This window comes from Aphis gossypii, chromosome X (assembly GCF_020184175.1).
Source record: "Aphis gossypii isolate Hap1 chromosome X, ASM2018417v2, whole genome shotgun sequence".
In the NCBI taxonomy this organism is placed as follows: domain Eukaryota; kingdom Metazoa; phylum Arthropoda; class Insecta; order Hemiptera; family Aphididae; genus Aphis; species Aphis gossypii.
Window position 1 is genome coordinate 38,879,400 of NC_065533.1, and position 21,686 is coordinate 38,901,085.

The following is a 21,686-nucleotide window of genomic DNA, read 5'->3' on the forward strand; positions in this document are numbered from 1 at the left end:
AAAGCTCAACTTTGAGGAATGTCTATACATTAATTTAATAAACGTAGATTAAAACTGCAATACTTGCCTTGTGATGCTCAAATGAGCTATGTTAATTATATCAAATACCTTATTATTAACTTTCGTTATTTTTATTTTTTTATTGCCTATTTTATAATGTTCTGAATTACAGTTTGTTATGAATTATGGATTGTCAAAAGTTCACTATTAAATATATAAAACAATATATCTGAAAAGTGAATAAGTGAATAATTACTTTGCCTGGAAAATACAGATACTATTGGCCGACAAAGTAAATTAACTTAAACATTATTTAATACTGTATACATTATGGAACAAGTTACACTAGCATATTTCTAAAAAAAAAAAAATTAATTATCGATTATTACAATATAAATTAAGAACGATATCAACAAGAATACAGTTTATTATTATTCCTACATTCAAATTATTTGTTAATTTGTTACTATCACTCTATATTTCAAATTACGAATTGCCTTTATTTAATTATTTACGTAAACCTTCCAAATTGTTCATAATACCGAGTTTGAAAATGGAATCTAGTTAGTTATCAAAACTAATAATCTGATACTAACAATCCAAAAGCAAATTTGGTGTTTGTTTTAAAGTAATATTATTGGTTTTGTCGTCTGGTTCCGCCGCCATGACTGTACGAGAACTGCAGGGTTGCTATGGTAATAATTATATTTTCCTCCCTTTGACCATTTGTCCCTTCGCATTCCGGAATATAACACCGAGAGGTATATCAAGCCATTCATTGAAATAACGTCTGAAATTATCATAAATAATGGTAATTAAATTAGGTACATAAGCTTATATTCTTTAATCATTTTTATTATGAAAATTTAAAAATAGAATATTTTTTATAAAACTATAAAAATATTATACCTTATACCATGCATTTCAATAGATACCCGTATATACAATTAATTTATGATTTCAATTTAATTTTAATTTTAAAACAAACAAAATGTATGACAAATTATTCAAAGTTATTTACTTGTAATTAATAACGAATATGTAATAAGTAATAGTAGATTTACAATGACTATATTGATTAATGAGTATATTTTTTAATGATATAACTTACACAGATATATTTTACAAAAAATGGAAGCAAAGTTCAAAGTTTATAAAGTTGAGATTATAACCAATTACTCTAAGTATTTTTTTATGTGTATTGTTATTTGTTACTATTAAATAAGAATTGGTTTAAATAAGTAGTAAATTCAGTTTTTTAGATATAAATCTGTGAAATTTTTATTAGTTTGTCAAGATACAAATACGTATACCTACCTACCTAGATCCAGAATTACTTTTTTACAATAAAATATGTATTTAATAGATTATAATTATTAAACAGTATGATAAATGGTAATAAGTACAGTTTTCATAAGTCTCAATCGAAGCTTGTGAATAAAGTATATATTTTAATTTAAATTTCAAATACGTAAAGTAATAGTATGAAGTCTAAGTAAAATAATTGAAATTATGATCATATAAAATAGATATGTTCTAGAATGTATATAGTACATTATTAAGTAAGTTACTATAGGTAGTAGTTACGTAAAGTAACTCTTGAGTTACGAAAAAACACTTTGTCTGTTTAAGAAATACTCTTGAGTATTACGCTTTGTTATTGGATTGATGTCTATCTACATGTATAATTGGTATATTTAAAGTTGAAAATGTTTTAAGTTCACATGCATTATTATAGATAGGTACTTAACTTACCTAGTAAATATTTAATAAATACGTATATGTATAAATTTATTTATTTCTATACACTGCACAGTAGCCACACATATATAAAAGCTTTAGTTATATTTATTATATTATTATTATCTATCTACCAATAAAAAATGTTAATAATATTATCTAAGATTTAAATAGATATTCAGTTTTCATACAATTGTTATAATAACGTCATAACTTAAAATCAAGTTCATTAATCAATTGATAAACAACTTAATGAGATAATTATACAATAATAGCTTAAAAGAACAAAATTAAAGAGTAATATTGGATTACGTTTTGTGAAAACATTTAAAAGAACACGGTTAAGTATTTCAAGACAATCAATTTCATTATTGATTAATTTCTAACCAAAGTATGTTATAATACTCCCGCCTGATAGTAAAAGATTTTATATAAGCTCTTCGGCTAAATTAGTTTAATCAATAAGTACCTTGTGCCTTTGTCAATCGTACTTACGTAAATACTGTTTAAAAAAAAAATCCTCAGGGTATTCTCAAAGTTGTTTTTTTAATAAAATTTAATGTGAATTCCGATGTCCGCACAGGACATAGATAGGTATATCTACAATATGTTCTTATCTAAAAACCGTTGTGTCAAGACTCTGTATAAAATTATGAACAAATTTGGTATAGGTACCTATAGTATGAAACATGAATATATTATAAATTATTATATTAAGTAGGCACACTTATTGAATTTTAAATTCATTGTAAGAATTAAATTATTATTATCACAAAAGATATCCGTAGCGTTCTTCATTCATATATTACTTACTATTATATTTTTAAAACAAACTAATTTATTGTCTACTTCATTCAATTTTCTATTTTTAATGTACCTAATTATTTTCATACTTACAAATTATAATTTCCGCAATTGTTTTATAATAATTAAACTAATTAATTTAATAAGTACATATTTATCTGTATTATTGGAAAAAATACCAACATGTTTTTTTTTTAATACGTAAATAATACTAACAGACATGTTCAAAAGAGCACGCATGTATCAATAATATCAATCTCATATTAATTTAAGTATGAGTTATGAGTGTTATGACATATTTTATTTATTAGCTCTCTTTGTTTTTAGTGGTCTAAATCATAAGATTTAGGTTTATTTTGAAATTTTTATCAAACATAATTTTTAATTTTTATTGTTATCTACTTTTTTTGAATTTTCCTTGTAGGTATTCTTGTGATAAAAATCAAATATAACTAATCTTGATTTGATTTTTATCACAAGAATTAATTATCGGTCATACTCTTATTATTACTTATTAACTAATATTACACAAAAGTGTATATTTCGTTATTCAAAAAATTAAAGGACAAATTATTTATAGAATTTAACCAAGTTAAATATTGAAGGCAACTAAATAGAGTATATTGGCAACGGTTAGAATTATTATGCAGATGGTGAAAAGCATTAGACTGTATAACCATTCGACCAACGTCAGTTTTCAATTCTTGATGAGGGTATAAACCTACGACAGCGCTGCCTTGTCTTTAATTAGAAATGATAATGAATGTGTATACTTCAAATAAAAACTTTCATTATGCAATTCTGACTTGTCGTCATTATTTATACAACAGTTGAGGTAATCTTAACCGGGAGTAGTATTATAATTTTAATCGTGTTAATTAAAAAAAAAAAAAGAAAAGAAACGTTTGCACTACAAAACTCTTTACAGATTATATGTTTGGTATATTTATTAAAATGTATTTGATATACTACTATTGTAATATAATAATATATCATCAGGACTGAATTATGGCATGCATTTTAAAATTAACTTATAAATGAATCTATAAAACTATTTTTAACTAATTTGAACTACAGCATAATAATTATTTTATTGGTAGAGAAAAAAATGTATCGAGAAATTATACGCAAAAGTCAATTTAAATACTGAAAACATCGAGCCAAATGTTATAATTGCTTGACGGACACAATCTGGAGTGAACCATAATAATTTTAAAAACAGTTATATATTTTTCATAATTTTTTCATAAAAATTAAAACAGTTGTATGACGTATTATGCGCATTGCGCATGTATTTGATTCACCTTCGTAGAATCTGATAAAACTGTTTATTTTGTAAAAAAACAATACGTTTCATTCAAAAATGTTCCGGTGTCGTATTTACTTAAACAGTAAATTACATTTAATTACTTTTCTGAAGAGTAAAAATTCTTATTGTCAATTTAGTGCATTGTTATAAAACTGTTGTAACTAGTCAGTAACTTGCTTTTACAACTAGATATATTATTATTTTTATTTTCTATGATGAATAAAATATTTAATATAAGTACCTCTATTAAAATTATGAAGACAATTATTATTTTTGTTTAATTAATTAAATTTGTTCAAACATATTTAATACAATTATAAACTCCAAAAATAAAATAATGCAATTTTATATAATTAAAATAATCATCTAAATTCTACGAATAGAATAAAATACATTCAATATCAAAAATTTAAAACTAACTTACTAATTTTTATAACTTACAAACTATAGGATCATCAAAATGTATAGATTATAAATATAACACGAGTAAAGAATCTACATTTTATATAGATGTTCAGTATAAATTATAACTTATATCTTATTGCTAATTAATTATACCAACGATTGACATTCAAATTAAAAAAATAAACTATGAAAAACAGTTTCAAATACAAAAGTAAGGAAAAATACAATCTTTATCAAATTAAAAATTATTTAACAAGCGTATACAACATGTATATACATAGTTTAATACTATTTATATTTAATAAGATATTTTTCCTAATTACGAATTGCAACTTGGAATTTAATTACATTACGAATTACCTTTGAAATATTTAATTTGATTTTTTTTTTAAATCTTGATAGAAAATAGAAAACTATGTACCTTCTGCTAGATTTTTATTACGATAATTTGAAGTGTTTCACGATTTCCACGATGTGCTTTCCATCATTCAGTTTTAGATATTAACAATTTGTAATAACTACTCACTTATAAATTATAAATATATATCTAAATATTACAATACTATAATTTCGTTGAACTTTCTATAAGGGGTTTTTTTTTTTTGTCAAAAATTTTCCTAAATAAAACAAAATAACACTAAATGTCTACTATACATTATAGAAAATCGTTATGAAGACACAAACATTTTATAGTTTATACACAAAGTTCATCTTTTCTTTTTCTGATTACTGCTAGCATAACTGAGTAGTTTGTGTAGTTTTGAAACATGTATTCTGAACAATAGGGGAAAAATGTACGAGATTTCATATGCCAGACTATTTGGAATTGCAGATTTTTTTCCACGGCAGTTGCAACAGGGACGATAAAACGACTGAGCTGAAGAGAAAACATCTCGAGGGATTTTCATGTAAAATTTATAGCCATTATGCTAAGTATACCGAAAACCCTAACAGTGACAGATAAACAGTTAACAAAGCTTAACTACAAAACATATACAATCAAAGACGATCAGTTTTTCAGCAGTTCAAAATGTTCTTAAATTCCCCTTACTATTACTTCCCTCCCTTTACTCTTTATACTATTATAAAATACAGTTAATGGTAATTGATTACATTATAATACCTAAAATCTTTTCTAACAATATCACATCGTATAATGTAGAATAGCAATAAAAACTATTCTTAAGCATAATTAATTTAATGTATGAAGGTACCTACTTAAACCTTATTTTGTGGTTTTGTTTAAAATACTTTGTACTATTAAAGAAATCCACATTTTTAGTTCTATATATCCACACAAATTATTTCTCAGTTTTTATTCTACTCGACAAAATATAAATCTATAAAATATTGAAATAGTAGTGACAGATGGTGTGGGTGCATGGCACAAACGACAAACATGATAATAATATATATATACCAATTTATTAGCAGGAGGTTAGAGTAATACGCAGTTATATAAAATCACTGCTTGTATTTATTTACGGTCAATAATTGGATCATGTGATACAGAAAAAAATTATTTGATAGTTATAATATGGTGAAATAGTGGGCAAATAAATATCAATAAAATACTGAAATCACATTAAATAAAAACGTACATTGAAGGATAAGATCCTAAATTGAATTTACTTAAGTAATAAAATAAAATGTATTTGAAAAAGTAATATTATCTACATTTTATATATTATCTTATAAAAACCGAAAACTTTCTAACGCTAAAAGTAATTGAGAATACTTGTTAAGACACCTTACTGTATTTTATTATAACTAATTTTTGACATGTTCTAAATAACAATCTGTCTAGAATTTATTTTATGTGATTTTAATTCATTTCTAGAACGGAGTTAAGTTTCAATTTTATCATATAAGTAAGTTGTGATGGTTTTTTCACCTATATTTCACGGCTGAAACGATTGGAAAATATTTAAATATTTATAAAAAAAAAAAATGAATTCCTAATGAAGTACCATTACCTATAACATATTAAAGTTTTATTTTGGAGTTCACATAATTATTGAAAACTTTGTGACAGAAGTATCTTATTTATTCAATCTATAAACTTATGTAATACATAAAATAACATCTTACATAAAACTTGAAATATTTATATTACTATAAAAAGTATTCACATAAAAAAAAACATATTATTTTAAGCATTGACCAATAACTTTATCACCATCAAATAGTAATAACGTATAAAAAAATAAAAAAATATGTTTAAAAGAAAGAATTCTTCAATAGTATCCGAACATATGAGATGTATTTATTTTTAGTTTTCTATCATTTAAATCGTTTTATGATAATAACCAGAAGACCTCAAAGTTTGAGTATTAAACACATTTTTTAATGTTATTGGCCTAATGGAATTTAATAATTGAAAAATATTTTTAAGATACATATTCCTAAATTAAATTAAATATTTTATTAATATATATATATTATATATATATTTCGTTATTATTTCTAATAATAAAATAAGATACCCGGAAGCGTTTACATTAAATAAAAAATATTATTTCTTTTTCCAAAACTATTCATTTTAACACGTTTGTATATAATAATATATAAATAATAATTATTTCTAACATGTTGTTTGATACTTTGATGTGAATTGTATTGGAAATTTTTGAATTTCTTTCCCTTCAATTCGTGTTGTGATGGTCCACAGCAAAGGCTAAGTGATTAAATTAAGTAGGCAATCCCGTCGTCCGGATTCGCTCCTTCCCCCCTCGTCTTTTAAATGGCTTTTGGCTCGACAGAGTGCTACGCAGCGACTAGTTTTATTTGTTCTCTCCCGGGCGTCGTCCCTTTTTATATTACTTTGAAACCCTGGTAGAAAAAAACGTTCAACAGATGCGGACAATTTGCTCTTTGTAAACATTCGGCAAACGTCCTAAATTACATCCCCAAAAGCGTCTATCAATTATGCCATCATTCTTCTATATTTAATCTGTATAGGCTAGAATCAAAATTACCACAATTAAATTATAAATTAGGAATTGAAATGTTCAACACTCGTTATAGTGCGATTGTTATCAAAAATAAATAGAAAACAAATCGTTTAGCTGCATTTAATAGTATCGCTATCCTGCTTCGGGTCGTTATAAAAATAAACTAGACATAAATATTACACTTAATAAATAATCATATATATTAAACAGATTATTCATTTAATTTGTTATAAATTTTAACTATACATGTTTTATTCTGTCCCCGTTAAAAAAATTAATTGAATATAATTTTATCAAAGTGTAATAATATATTATTCAAATATTTTCAAATACTTATTTTACACTCGTCAAATTAATGCATAATTATTATCTAAGTATAAAATGTAAATATAAGTATTATAAAATGGCTATAACTTAATCCAAATACCATTTTTTAAATTGTATTGTTACTTATGTTAGGTATAAGTATTAAATTAATTGTTGTAAAATATGCACATTTTACACAGGTTAGCACAATAGTTGCAGTTAGCGGCAGTTACAGAGAATATGATTAGAAATATTAATCTTAATTAATCAATTTATCAATGTGCCTATTATAATTACTTACTTTATTGTTATTGTTTTTACAACTATAAGGTGTTTTTTTTTACGTTTTTGCTGTGTCGCGAATTACCTACTACTAAAGTATTCCCACCACGTTGCGGTTTCAAACTGAAAAAAAGCTTTTTTACGTTTTAATTTAGCAAATTTTGGTTTTTACCAATGTGAAAACAGATTGAGTTATAGCTATTTTTTATTGCCGAAACAGCAGTCTTCATTCATTTTAAAAATATCACATTGTCAACAATTGTACTGTACTGGCTAAATAGTTAAAAACAAATATTTTTTTTTCATAATATAAATTTATTTGATTTGTAAATGAATCGACAATGCATTATATAAGTATTGTGTATTATTATTTCACTTTGGTATCGATTTATATAATTGCTTAACATGTGGGTAGCCGGATAAGTATTATTTTTGTTGCGGTTACTAAGATTCCCATATAGAAATGTTCTAAAACCAATACAAATGAATAGTTTGTATAAACAGTATATTAAACTAGAAAGAAAAATTATTTTTTTGATCGATAATATTTATTTTGAAAAAAAATTGAACTAGTTAACCTATTTTCTAGGTTTATTTGGAAATAGATTTTTGATTTTATTTTATTTTTAGTTACCTAATAATATAATATAAACTAAAATAACTTTATTTTCAAAATACACGTTTCTTTTACTTGGTTATTGCATTTTAGATAGTCATGAAATAAAAATAAATAAAAATCCTTTTACGAGCAAACATGCAGGAGAAGAGAAATACAAACCAAATACAGTTTTCAAAATTAAAACCTATAGTTGTTGGAAGTATATTTTTCTCCCACTCATTGGTCTAGACACATAAAAAGTATTAGTTGTTTCAGTCCTTTTAAAATATATAAAAGCCCCAAATTTAAAAATATATAAGAGTATATAATATATCCATTAAGATATTTATTGTTATATAATTTAACGGTACATAGCATACCGTATATGTGGTTGTTATACGTACAACTTTTGTACAAATAAAATTAAATATAACACGAGCTTATTATTGACTTTTTAACTTCCCTGGTTCAAGACGTTTTCCAATCTACGTAGGTAAACATACAAAAAATACTATTTACTTTTTTCATTATAGTTTATAAATTAATTTTGTATCACAAATTTATCATAGGTACCGAAATCCTGTATATTTTATTAATTAATTTTCAATATCATATTAGTCCAGTTTTAAATGAGATTTAATTTAATGTGATACAATATATTTATACATATTACGGTTATTTAATTTAAAGTAAAATGTAAGTTATTTAAAATAAAAATATAAATACATCAATTTGAAATAACTATGTAAATAATACATTCGCAGTAGATATTTTTATGCACTACAATATGAAATAAACTATAATTATTTAAATTGAAAATAATAATATTAAATCAATGAAAATCAATCAATGCAACTAAATCATGATAAGAAGTGTTCAAAGTAATTATTTATTTTGGTTTCAATATTGATATTTAAAATAATTCATATTAAAATTAAAAAATATAAAATACATCTTTAAAATGATTAATGTAGATAGGTACGCACTAAAAAAAAAATATAAGCCACTATTTCATATAATTTTATGCCGAATAATAAAGATCGAATCTCTATTAGTTTGAGACTATGAACTTGTCAGTAGTATAATTTATAATATATATTTAATATTATATTTCTGACTGGATGTTTAAAATAGGGACTTATTTATATTGAACATCACAATAACAGAAAGTATAGGTATACCTATATATATATGTGATTGGTTTCTGCTATCATCGTTTAAACCGAAGCACTTGACACAAACATTTAACTTAAATCCGTTTCATCAACGGGATAACGATGACCTATTAATTCAACGTTAATGATCTACCACCTTATAAACTCTAGCTATTAAAACTCACTGTTAACTACTATTTAAGCTATATAATGTATTAATATTTTTATATATGTACTATTATGTAGTTATTTTAATATTTATTCATTAATTTTAAGGGGTTTTCGTTATTAAACTCGCTGAAATAATATTTCAAATTACAATTATTTTATGATTAATTACGTACAGTTATTTAATTTTATAAACGTATTATTTATTATTACATTTTATTACTTATTTATAATTTATGAAGTTCAATTTTCGTTGTTTTCTGAACTTTTGCAGCTACTACAATTTTATTATTTAGACACGTGATCATTTACAAGTTTAAAATAATATCCGGTCTGTTAAGCATACACGAATGTGTACGCAATACGCGTACACTTATAAACGTGTGTAATGTGTGTATATATGTATTATATCAATTACCAAGGGTAAATGCTGTACACCCGAAAGTCGGTAAGCAATAGTTATAGGTCACATGTGACCTGCGGCGAATGGCCGTTTGATTCAAATCGAATTATCAAAGCGTACATACTATACTAAGCGGGTACCTGCAGGGCCACACATTATAATAGGTAACTATATTATATGTATATTATATAAATATTGTCTGCACTCGAGTTCGAAAACAGAACCCGAAAGAGTTCAAAACTCGTAGGTACTGCGACGTCGAACGGGCGCGGGTCTTGTACACGTCCGCGAGCATTCAAACGTCAACACAATTATGCGATGGCGTTTTATATCGTAGTGTAATAATAATAATAATAATATATACCATGTCACCACAAGATTATAATATACTTTATTATACTGACTCATATAATATTATAGAGGTGGTGCATATGCGTACATGCAAGTATACACATACACACACACACATATATATATAAAAACACGAAGAGTGTTCCCTCGTTGCAATTAGGAGGAGCGTCCAATTAATCGCCGGAGGGTCACGAGAGTAGCTTAAAACGGACAAGAACCATCACCGGTATAAAAGCGGAGGGTGGGGGGGGGGTGGTTAATAGATAACGACAACATTGACTAAACGTTTAACCATTGTTGGCGACAGTTGCCATTGTTATGATAATTTAATTCTCGGATAAACACAAATCATATATAAAGGGTGCGATTAGAAAAGGCCAACCGCCCCATAATAAGCGGAATCACACACACACACACACGAGCGAGGAGGCAGCGTTAACGTACGAATATTATATTATATTATATCCACCGGGGCCACAATGGGACGTCATTTGGCGTGATCTTGTGTTTACTCGCGGCATGTGGTTCACGGCTATCGTGTCGGCCCGCCGCCGCCGCAGCCTCCGCCGCCGCCACCGCCGTAGGCTGACCCCAACGCGCACTTCTCTCATTATCGATTGTTCCGGCGCGGTGTACGAACGACAAAACTCTTTTCGAATGACAACGACGACGACGACGACGATAATAATAATAATAAATAATACAATAATAATAATAATACGATCGTATTCCGTATAATGCATTGTGTACACACACCGCCCTGCAGCAACTGTGCTGCAGTGACGAATTTGTCGATTTTACAAATTAAGATCGTATTTTAAACGAGCGGATGATGCGCGCGCGGTAGTACAATACGATATTATAAATACTAATAATGCATATTATTATCGTATTGTTACGTTTAAAACGAATGTCTTTTGAACGTGTCGCAGCGCTGTGCATATATACGACACGACGTACAATAACGGGCGGAATAGAGCAAATGGTTGCAGAACTCCGCGCGGCGACGGTTTCAAAGTCGATCGTCGGAAATGCCTTGAAATATTATTAATAAAATTGTGTGAGGCGATTTAAAAAACAACACGAAATCTAAATTTTATATTTATATAAAATAATATTGATAATAATTGATTATCGATTAAAAAAAGGCGAACTGCTCGATTAATAACGATTGACAATTATCCAGATTTTGATCGACTAAATATCGTCTTATGTCATATATTATTTTATTGACGACATATTTTATTACTAAATATTTATTTTTAGTTAGGTTACTTATTATATATACATTTAATTGCATTATCTATGTACGGTTTTTAGAAAGTTTATTATTAATACTGATTAATAATTATTTACACTGACGTACAAGTTGATCTCCGATGGAAAAATATATACTCGGTAGATCTTATACAAACAAAATAGTATAGCCACCCCATGTGTTAGCTGTTATAGTGCTATATATACTTATTATTATAGAACGCCAGTTGTAGTACATGCTGAGTATACGTCGAAACGGCTAAATGTCACTATATATGATCTGCACTCGTCCCGTTTTCAATTCGACTTTCCATTTGTTTCGATTTTCTTATACTTGTTCAGAATCCGATAGAAAATAAATAATAATTGATCCTCGATAGACGATCGTACGCCTATATCTGAGTTATTTATACAGGGGCCAGCTTGAATATTTTTTACTGTGCATATGATTTAAAATATCCGTAAAAATGATACATTTAATAATAATACATTAATACTATGTAGTTAATAGTTATTGAAGTTACATTTAACTTACATCTTCAAACGAATTGTAGCAGGACATTTTTTTCGAACTTAATTGCATTTACACGATTACATATGCACGTTTTGGGCTTATTTGATTTAAAGTTAACTAGATAAGCTACTTCATAACTTTATATTAATTTAAATAAAGTAAACATTACATTAAGTTAAGTATTTATTCATAGATTTAATAGTGATATTAAATCTAATATAAATTTATAGATTAAATAGTGTATATTTTGATATAAGTGATAGAACATGATGCATCTTTTTTCTGCAGTAACCGATAATTAATTTTATATTTTGAATACCGAACTTATCGTATGATAAGTCTATACTTATCTATTTGTTATAAAACTGATTATATAAATGTGCCATATGGTAGAGAATTGTGTAAATATTTTATATACAATTTAAAATGAAAAATGTATTTTAAAATACATTTTGTATATTTAATAATAGTTTATCAGCACTATACCTAAAATAGTAACCATGGAATTGTAGTCAAAATACATTAAAGTTATACAATTTATAACATTATTAGTTATTCGTAATGTTAGTGTTTATGTCATTATTAAATCATTATTTTTTTTATTTAATTCTATATGTAACTGTAAAGTAGGTAAATAACATTTTAGGTCTACCTATAATAATTAAAAGAAATACGTAATTTATATAATATGTATGTCTATCAAAATAGGAAATTTACTTACGAAATTGACAATCTGATAAAAAGTGTATTTGCGATATATTTTATAAGGATGCAATTAATTTTCATAATCTCATTGGATAAGATTATAAGGATTACAAAAGAAAGAACTGAAAATTATTATAGAATTGAAAAATTATGGAGTTATAACATTTTATTTTATACCTCTCTAACGTTCAGTGTATATTTTATGGTCATTTTTAAAAATAATTTTATCATTATTTTTCGGTAAAAACGTATAATAGAACATCTCGATATCTATGTATCATAAAATTATGTATATTAAAAAAAATCTATCAAGTATCATATGCATTATATGAAATAATTATGTATATATATATAAACATTAGGTACTTATCCAGACAAAAGTTAAATTTATAAAAAAGAAAGATGATATCTTTTATCAATTGATTATTTATTAATGAAAATATGAAATACGTAGCTTCAATGAGCTTTTGATTTATATATAAAGAATAAAGATATATAAAAATGAGGTTTGATTTATAAGTTTTTGTTTCAAAACGTTCCGATTTTAATTTTAAATACCAGTAACAAATAATTTATAAAGTTAATTATCTTTATATTATTTCATTACCTACTTATAGATACTGATATAAAGTATAAACCAATGATTGGAAAGATTTGACTTTGGTAAATTATTTTGTAAGGGTTTGAATTCGAACTAATGTTATAGTGTATTTAAGAATTGAAGTATTTTATCATTATCCTTTTTATAAAATATTAAAACTTATAATTTTAATTTTTGAGTCTAAACTGTTTTAATACTTGGAATTATGTATAAGATTTTCTATAGATCATATTATTATTACAATAATACGAGTAGTATGCTCATAATATAATTAAATAAATTATGAAATATAGTTAATTATGAGTTATGACCATTAATATTATAACCTATAGGTTTAAAATATAAAACATAGTCGTATTAAATATACCGTATATAATTTATAATATGCTAAAGAGTTTAAACGTATGATTGTTAAAAATTACGCAGTTGTTTTAGTAAGCTCGGCTTTAGCATAATGTAACGTAATAATGTTTCGGTATACATATCTACAAAGTTAGTAAAATAAATTATAACATTTTTGAGGTTACACATTAATCTAGTTTCGTTAGATTCAAATTTCGTGCTTGAACATAGGAAAAAAAATTAACGATTGTGAAATGAATATACTTTATACTCGTAAAATGTTTATTTTATAACCAACTTTAGCGAGTTAGTTATATTGTTCTTAGTGATTACTGATTAAGTTTTAGCGTTTGCTATAATATATTCGCGATGAAAATGTCCTTATTCAAAACTAACCTACTCGTGTAATATTATTTATAAATTGTAATATAATCTTATTATGTGATACATACTATTCTTCACATAAATAATTCAAAGATATCATTTACTATAAAGGTAAAAGTAGAAAATCATTGTCATGTTTACCTCAACATTTAATGAGTTATTAAAATATTAAATTTGGATTTAATGTTTAATTATTGACAATTTTGAGCGAGGACGATTTGTCGACCTGTACATTATTAAATATATTTCGTGATATATTTACCTATATTAGAATTATTATACAATAATAATATAGAATTAATATATTATTAAATTATTAAGGAACTTTGTTTTAAATATTTATTCTTTTTGATATAATATAACATTTTTAATCAACATAACTTTAAAAAAAATAATAATAATAAAAAATTTAAACTATTTGTAGGTATTTTAAAAAGATTTGAAATATTTTATAATATAATATAGGTTCTTAATATAGAATATTCGATGAAAATTTAAAATATTTACGATTATTAAAATAAAAAAAATGGTTCTGACAAAAAAAAAAAACAAGTTTCGCATAATAACTCACTTTTTTCTACAAACTTTTTTTATTAAAGTATTTGATTCACTTTTCTACAAAAGATATTGAAGTTGTAAATCAAAAAATGTTTAGTTTACTACTACCTATATAGCGTGTGGATAGACAAATAAAAAAATAGGTAATGAACAAGTTAAAATTGAATTTAATGATAAATCATTGTGTATACGAAAAATGGTTTTGAGTAAAGACTGTCTGTCAACTTATTATCATATAATCATAAAATATGTTTGCTCTGATTATTATTTATCATAGTAGTACTATACGATATAAATTATAAATAAACAATACCATAACATTTTAGTCTAATATTTTTTTTTATTCTGTATAATATAAGTAAAACATAATAATATACGTAAGTTTCAAATTTCTATGAGACTTATTTTTGAATAATAATTTAATAACTTATGTTTAAAAATTATTTAATAAGCACAATATGATATTGTAATTTCAGATTAATATAATAGAATTAATTATAAGTTGGTATTTTAATGCTATAAAAATATTTTCGTTATGTTTAGTATAGATTGGTGTTTGAGGTATCTAAATCATTATTTACTTTATGCACAAAATCACAAATAGTTCTCTAAATAATTATATGAGTCTTCAACTTATCAAACGAGCAAATTACTTCAATTTAAAACAAATAGACATTAAAAATATACGTCTATTCTTATACTATCAGAATCAAATTAGTTTTTAAGCTTAAGTTACGAAAAATATATTCACTTTAATTTATTTGTGACTTTTTTATTAACTATAGTAGTAGGTACTATAATATGCTATAAATATGCTAGTTATTATTTATTAATTATCCGGCTACTTACCTATATCAGTTAACAAATTTAAAAATATTGACTTATTATGTAAGCACTATAATCTTATAATGAATTGAAAATGATTTAGATTATTCAAATTTCCAATTAATAGTATGAATAGTATGATAATACTTTAATGCTTGAAGTTTACATACAATTGACATTTTAATACAACGTTATAAATTATAATCGTATTATATCATACTATTTACACTGTAATATTATAGTGATTGCTTTATCAGTTGATTATAAATTTATATTATCTTATTTAGTAAAAATATTTTATTATTTATAATTTGATTAATATAGGTAAATTTATTCATGACACGACAATATTCATTTTGTCAATAATCAACCTACACAAATTTAGTTTCAGTATTCTGCATTATCGATTACCTATCTACTTTAATCATATATAATGTTACTAATGTTAATAAAACCCTCGGAAACTGTTATGTAAATTTGGTTTATGATCACTTCAAGTTGGAAAGCGACAAACACTTTAATAAACCGATCTTCCCTCAGTTTTATTTTTCGAACGCGATGATTCATCATTGCTTTCAAATCAAAAATTATAATGGAACATTATCCTGCATCAATGGTGAACGAAGCGTGACAAATTCTCAACAACCACTGTTTGTATATGTGATAGGTTTAAAAAAAAATGTATGATAATATCAATGAAATGTATACAAACAACAATAATAAATTAATTTTACATTCTGGTTAGTAAAGGTGTAAAAATCAATTTCTTCGAATGTTGCGACCTACTATAATATAAGACTCCTATTCAATATTATATTTTACACCATCAATATTACTTATAAGTTACATGACGTAAAATTACTGTAGAATATGACTTATAAATATATTTAAACAAATAAACCAGTGTACATGTAACATTATATTTTATTATTTTTATGTAATTATGATGTATTAAAAAAATGTACAAACCTTAATTATACACAAACGATTACATTTTTATAGGTCCACATCCACACACTTTACTGGGGAAGACAAGACGGCCAAGAACTGCATTCACTAGTCAGCAGCTTCTAGAGTTGGAAAAACAATTCAGACAAAACAAATATTTATCCAGACCTAAAAGATTCGAGGTGGCTACAAATTTAATGCTCACTGAAACTCAAGTAAGAATAATTAAATAATAATTATTATTATAAATAAAACTATACTAGTAAATGTGATATTGAAAATTTATTGATGTATAAGAGTATGTATATTTTTACAAATACATTATGATTTTAAATCAATATCTTTTTAGAACATTTTTTCATTGCCTAATTAATTCTAAATAAATGTATGCAAAATTGTATGATTAATTAAAATGATTTTATTAATAATATATAATAATATGGATGAATAAAAATAACTTGTTTCTGTAATGACACATACATAAATCATATACCTAGGAACTAAATGTCACACAATGTTTTAAAAAAACAGTGTTATTTCATGTCAAGTAATACTTTACATCTATAAAAAAATTTTCTCAATAATAAGTTATTAAAAATAATTGAAACTAATATTTAAAGTTAACTTAATCAATAAATATTTATTATATATTAAAGTTATGTAATAAACCAAAAGAAATAAGACGTACCTAAATTAGTAAAAATAATTTTCAAATATGAGAAAATATTATATTTTTTTTTTAGTGTTATTTATGTTAGGTATTCAAACATTAATTTTTAATATTATTTTATATAGCCTTTTCAAACTTATTTTGTACTTAAAAATATATAAATTCGAGCTTTAAAACAATCTTTATATTTAAATGTAAACTTAAATTTTTCTTATAAATGTTTTTATACTATTCTATGTTTACAATAAAATGTATACACTTTGTTTTAGGTTTCATCATATATGAAAAAAAAATTAACACTATAATATGGATGTATTCTAAAGTTTAACACAAAAAACTAAGACCAAATAAGTTAATATTTACTATTTGTTTTAAGTAAAAACAGTGAATACACTAACATGGATACATAAATTACATAATAGATCATTAAACAATGAATAATAATAATATAGGAATATACGCCCAACGTATGTTGTAGGGCCATATAATTAACCTATTCGTATGCACAAGGAAGGGCCGCTGGGATTTTAGATTCTAAATATACAGTTACTAATACAGTGAAAAATAATTATATTGGATTAACATTTATGTGCTAAGTATATTTTTAGCTTTTTTCTGATATTAATATTAATAACGCACATTTTTAAATCTAAACATTTTATTTTCAAAAGCATTTTTTAATTAAATATTTTCAAGATTAGGTATATATTTATACTATCATGATAATAATTTTTGTTGAAATCAAATAAGTAAACTTTGTTTTTTAATATTTTAAATTTCAATACATAATTAAATTTTAATTGTATTGGCTATTGCCGCTACATTATAATTGAGTAATAATATTTAATAACAATATTATTAAATTATCATCAAATTTCAAATTTTTTTTTAAATTATCTATCTTATCAAGAATATTATAATAGGCAAGAAATTGTTATTTGCACTCCAAAAATTGTAATAAATAAAGAGTGTTTAAGATTTGAAGTACATATTTGATGTATTTTTTTCTTTTGTAAAAGTTGTTTGGAAAAAAATAACTGTCATCGCTCATCAATGTTAAACTATAATTGCACACTTACTCACTACTCCACTCTAAATATAAAAAGGTTGCCCTGATCACCGTAACTTTTATTGACACAACAACTTACAATAATCATACTCACGTATTCACTTTCCAAAATATACATTTTTGCCTGGGTCTAATATTTCATTGTCATTAAATTATTAGTAATCATTTTGCATTTTTATTATGTATAAATGTATTACAATATTAGACGTTATTACACATTTACAACCAAAAGTTACCTATCGATGCTAACCTCACCTATGGTTTAAACTTATATTATAGTCAATTTGAGTTAAAAGTAGTGCAATAAAAAAATTCATCATATTTATTTCAGACTAGTAATATTTAATTAAGTTTATGTATAAAACAAAACTTTGCACATTCGTAAAACTTTCTTCATACTATAATTGTATTCTTATAATTATATACACATTTAAATATTTATGGGTACCTTTATGCGAATAGTGCGCACATATATTCGCATCACGGAATCCTCTTTAGACATAGGTAATCCTTATTCTGCTAAATTTCCTGAAATGTATATATTATACGAATGCTAATTCAAGCATTAGTTAGATGTATAAAGACTATATAGAGATACCGTTGAGCGTTATAATTTCACCACGCTTTTACACTGCTTCAGAAAGTAGTTATATCCATGTACAATGTACATATAAAAATACAATGTATCATCGAGTAATATGAAGTAATTTAAAGAGTAGATTTAAATTATAATATCTCAGTAGCTCACTAAGCTACACACTTCATAATCGCTAAGTAAATATATAATATAAAAAAACCTCACTTATAAAAGTATAATGATTTTAATTATTTGAATAATACAATAGGGTTCGTTATTTATAAACATAATATAAATTATCAAACTTCTCGAAAATATAGGTAACTTATTTAGTAGGTGCCTAAAGTACTTATAAAGCCTTTATGTAGCTAGCAGTACTTATGAGTAAAATAATATATTAAACATTGAGTAAATTATTAATTATACGTCAAATCTTAATTATTTTTATATCTTATCAACTAGAGTTGTTAGGTGTATTAGGAATTGTAAGTTTTATTTGAAATATTAAGAATAAGCAATAACACGGTTCTGTGCTCTAAAAACTCATTAATATTTATAAAACTGATACCTCTATCCACCTCTTCCCAATATTTTTCTAAAAAAGAAAAAAGATATTTTGTATTATTGAAAATTAAAAATGGGTTGTATTATAAATGTAACGGTTCTAACATCGATTTGAATATTATGTCGTTTTAATAATAATAATGAAACAAAATAGGACTATAATAATAGCGACATAAGTATTTATAAAGCAAAATTCAATAAATTAGCCGTACTCTAACATAGAACTGTACATTTATATGCGGTAATAAATATTGCGTACGTACCTACTTATTATTCATTGACAAATAAAATATTATCTATTTGAAGGTGTATAATACAAACTCAGTAAAAACATTTAATTATATGTATTACTTCGTATCTATTTAATTGTAGACGTTGTATTCATATTAATTATTATCTAAAACTTATAACAAATTATGATTTTTTAACCAATATGAAAAACCGTTTAATTTATATTGAATATTATAAGTAATGAGTGTTATGACATATAGTCATGTATTTAAATGTACCTATTATTAACAATTAATAACATGCTATAAATAATAGTTTAAGTAATCGTAATATTTTATATTTTAGGTAAAAATTTGGTTTCAAAATCGCCGAATGAAGTGGAAACGTAGTAAAAAAGCTCAGCAAGAAGCTAAAATATCTTCGCGAGATGATACGGCGTTGGAAAAACGAGGAACCGTAAATATTCGTACATGCGGCACTGGGAGTAATGATCTACAAAGTAACCCTAACATCAGATCTCCCGAAGAATCTCGCATAAAAATAGACTGCCCGACATCTTCCGCTGCCACAACAATTCAAACTCAATCTCATCACAATTCTACTGCTCAACTAAACCATAATTATCACACTTTAAATAATATTAGATCGCATGAGCAAGACGGCAATTGCGAGTCATTATACAGACCGTACGTATCATAACAGACTTTCGAGTAAGTTTGTTAATTGTTTTGTGCATAAAATTCCAACAAAAATTATAACAACTTTGCCATTTTGTATTATAGCTATTATTAACTGGTTTTAATTATTTTATAATTAAATAAATTGATCAAATTCATATACATTATACATAATATTATATTGTTTTTTTATATATATCATAATATTGTACTATTGAGTAAAATAATAATTTAATAACATAATAATTTATTAACAAGAAAATTATAAAGTAATGTATTCAACACATTTCTAAACATTTAGAATTTTATTTGGAAAAAACTATATTTAAGAACATATAAGTATAATACCTACCTAAATATTTTTAATTTTATGTAATGAATATTAATCTGGATTTCCAGTAATATATTTATTTGTAATAATCGTCTGAAATCGTTATCATGATTCATAATACGATACACACATTGTGTATACTCATATTATAATAAAATATTGTTATTTACCAAGTATATTTACTTTTACATAAGTTTAATGTTCTTTAATAATATCGTATATTATTTATTTTAGTTTTACGAGAGAGATAATTGTATGTTTTTGTGTGACTGTTTTTATTCATACTCACTACCTACTAATTTAATATTACTATGAAATATTTTAATAATAGATAATATGAAATATATTTAATGAATAAATGATAGTACTCAATCAAAATCTGAAAATTGTATAAGTGCACGCTTTATTCATGTGAATTGTAAATAACTACATAATATATGTGAATATTTAATAAAAATAAAAATTACATATTATATAAAATAAAAGCGCTTCATTTCTTACCAAAGTTTAATGTATTTTTAATAGATGCTATTATTATATTAATTTTTTGCCTCGTTTATTTATTCCTTCATAAAATTAATTATACTAGGCATAATAATTTATCTTATTATCGGCAGGTTACATAAAATGGTCTTGTGGATCTCGATTCTTTCTAAAAACATAATTGAGTATTTTTATTGGTAATTACAGATTATCTTACCACAGAAACCTTATCATCCTAATTTAACAATTTGTATTATTTTTTAGATACAGTTTAATAATTAATAAGTATTTACATAAAAAATGACGTACACTTCCAAGAGTGGATTCACTAATCGTCACTCCTTCAATATATTAACATTGTGTTAAAAACTTAAGGTATTACAATCAAATACGATTAGAACGACTTGAACAAATCAGTTATAATTTTATAAAATACATTCTCCTCAATAAATATACATAATGTATAATATATGGTT

The 21,686-nt window shown here is 24.4% G+C and overlaps 1 protein-coding gene across 2 annotated transcripts in view; it reads left to right on the plus strand.

The window, feature by feature from the left end:
- The window catches only part of LOC114129449 (homeobox protein Hox-B4), a 36,307-nt gene extending 15,176 nt beyond the window's left edge, over positions 1-21,131 (plus strand). For both annotated transcript variants that reach the window (XM_050207607.1, XM_027994182.2), the window contains 2 exons: positions 16,663-16,823; positions 20,065-21,131. In XM_050207607.1, coding sequence (XP_050063564.1) covers positions 16,663-16,823; positions 20,065-20,418 — 515 coding nt within the window. In that variant the 3' untranslated portion in view covers positions 20,419-21,131. The remainder of the gene's footprint in view (positions 1-16,662; positions 16,824-20,064) is intronic.
- The last annotated feature ends 555 nt before the right edge of the window (positions 21,132-21,686 follow it).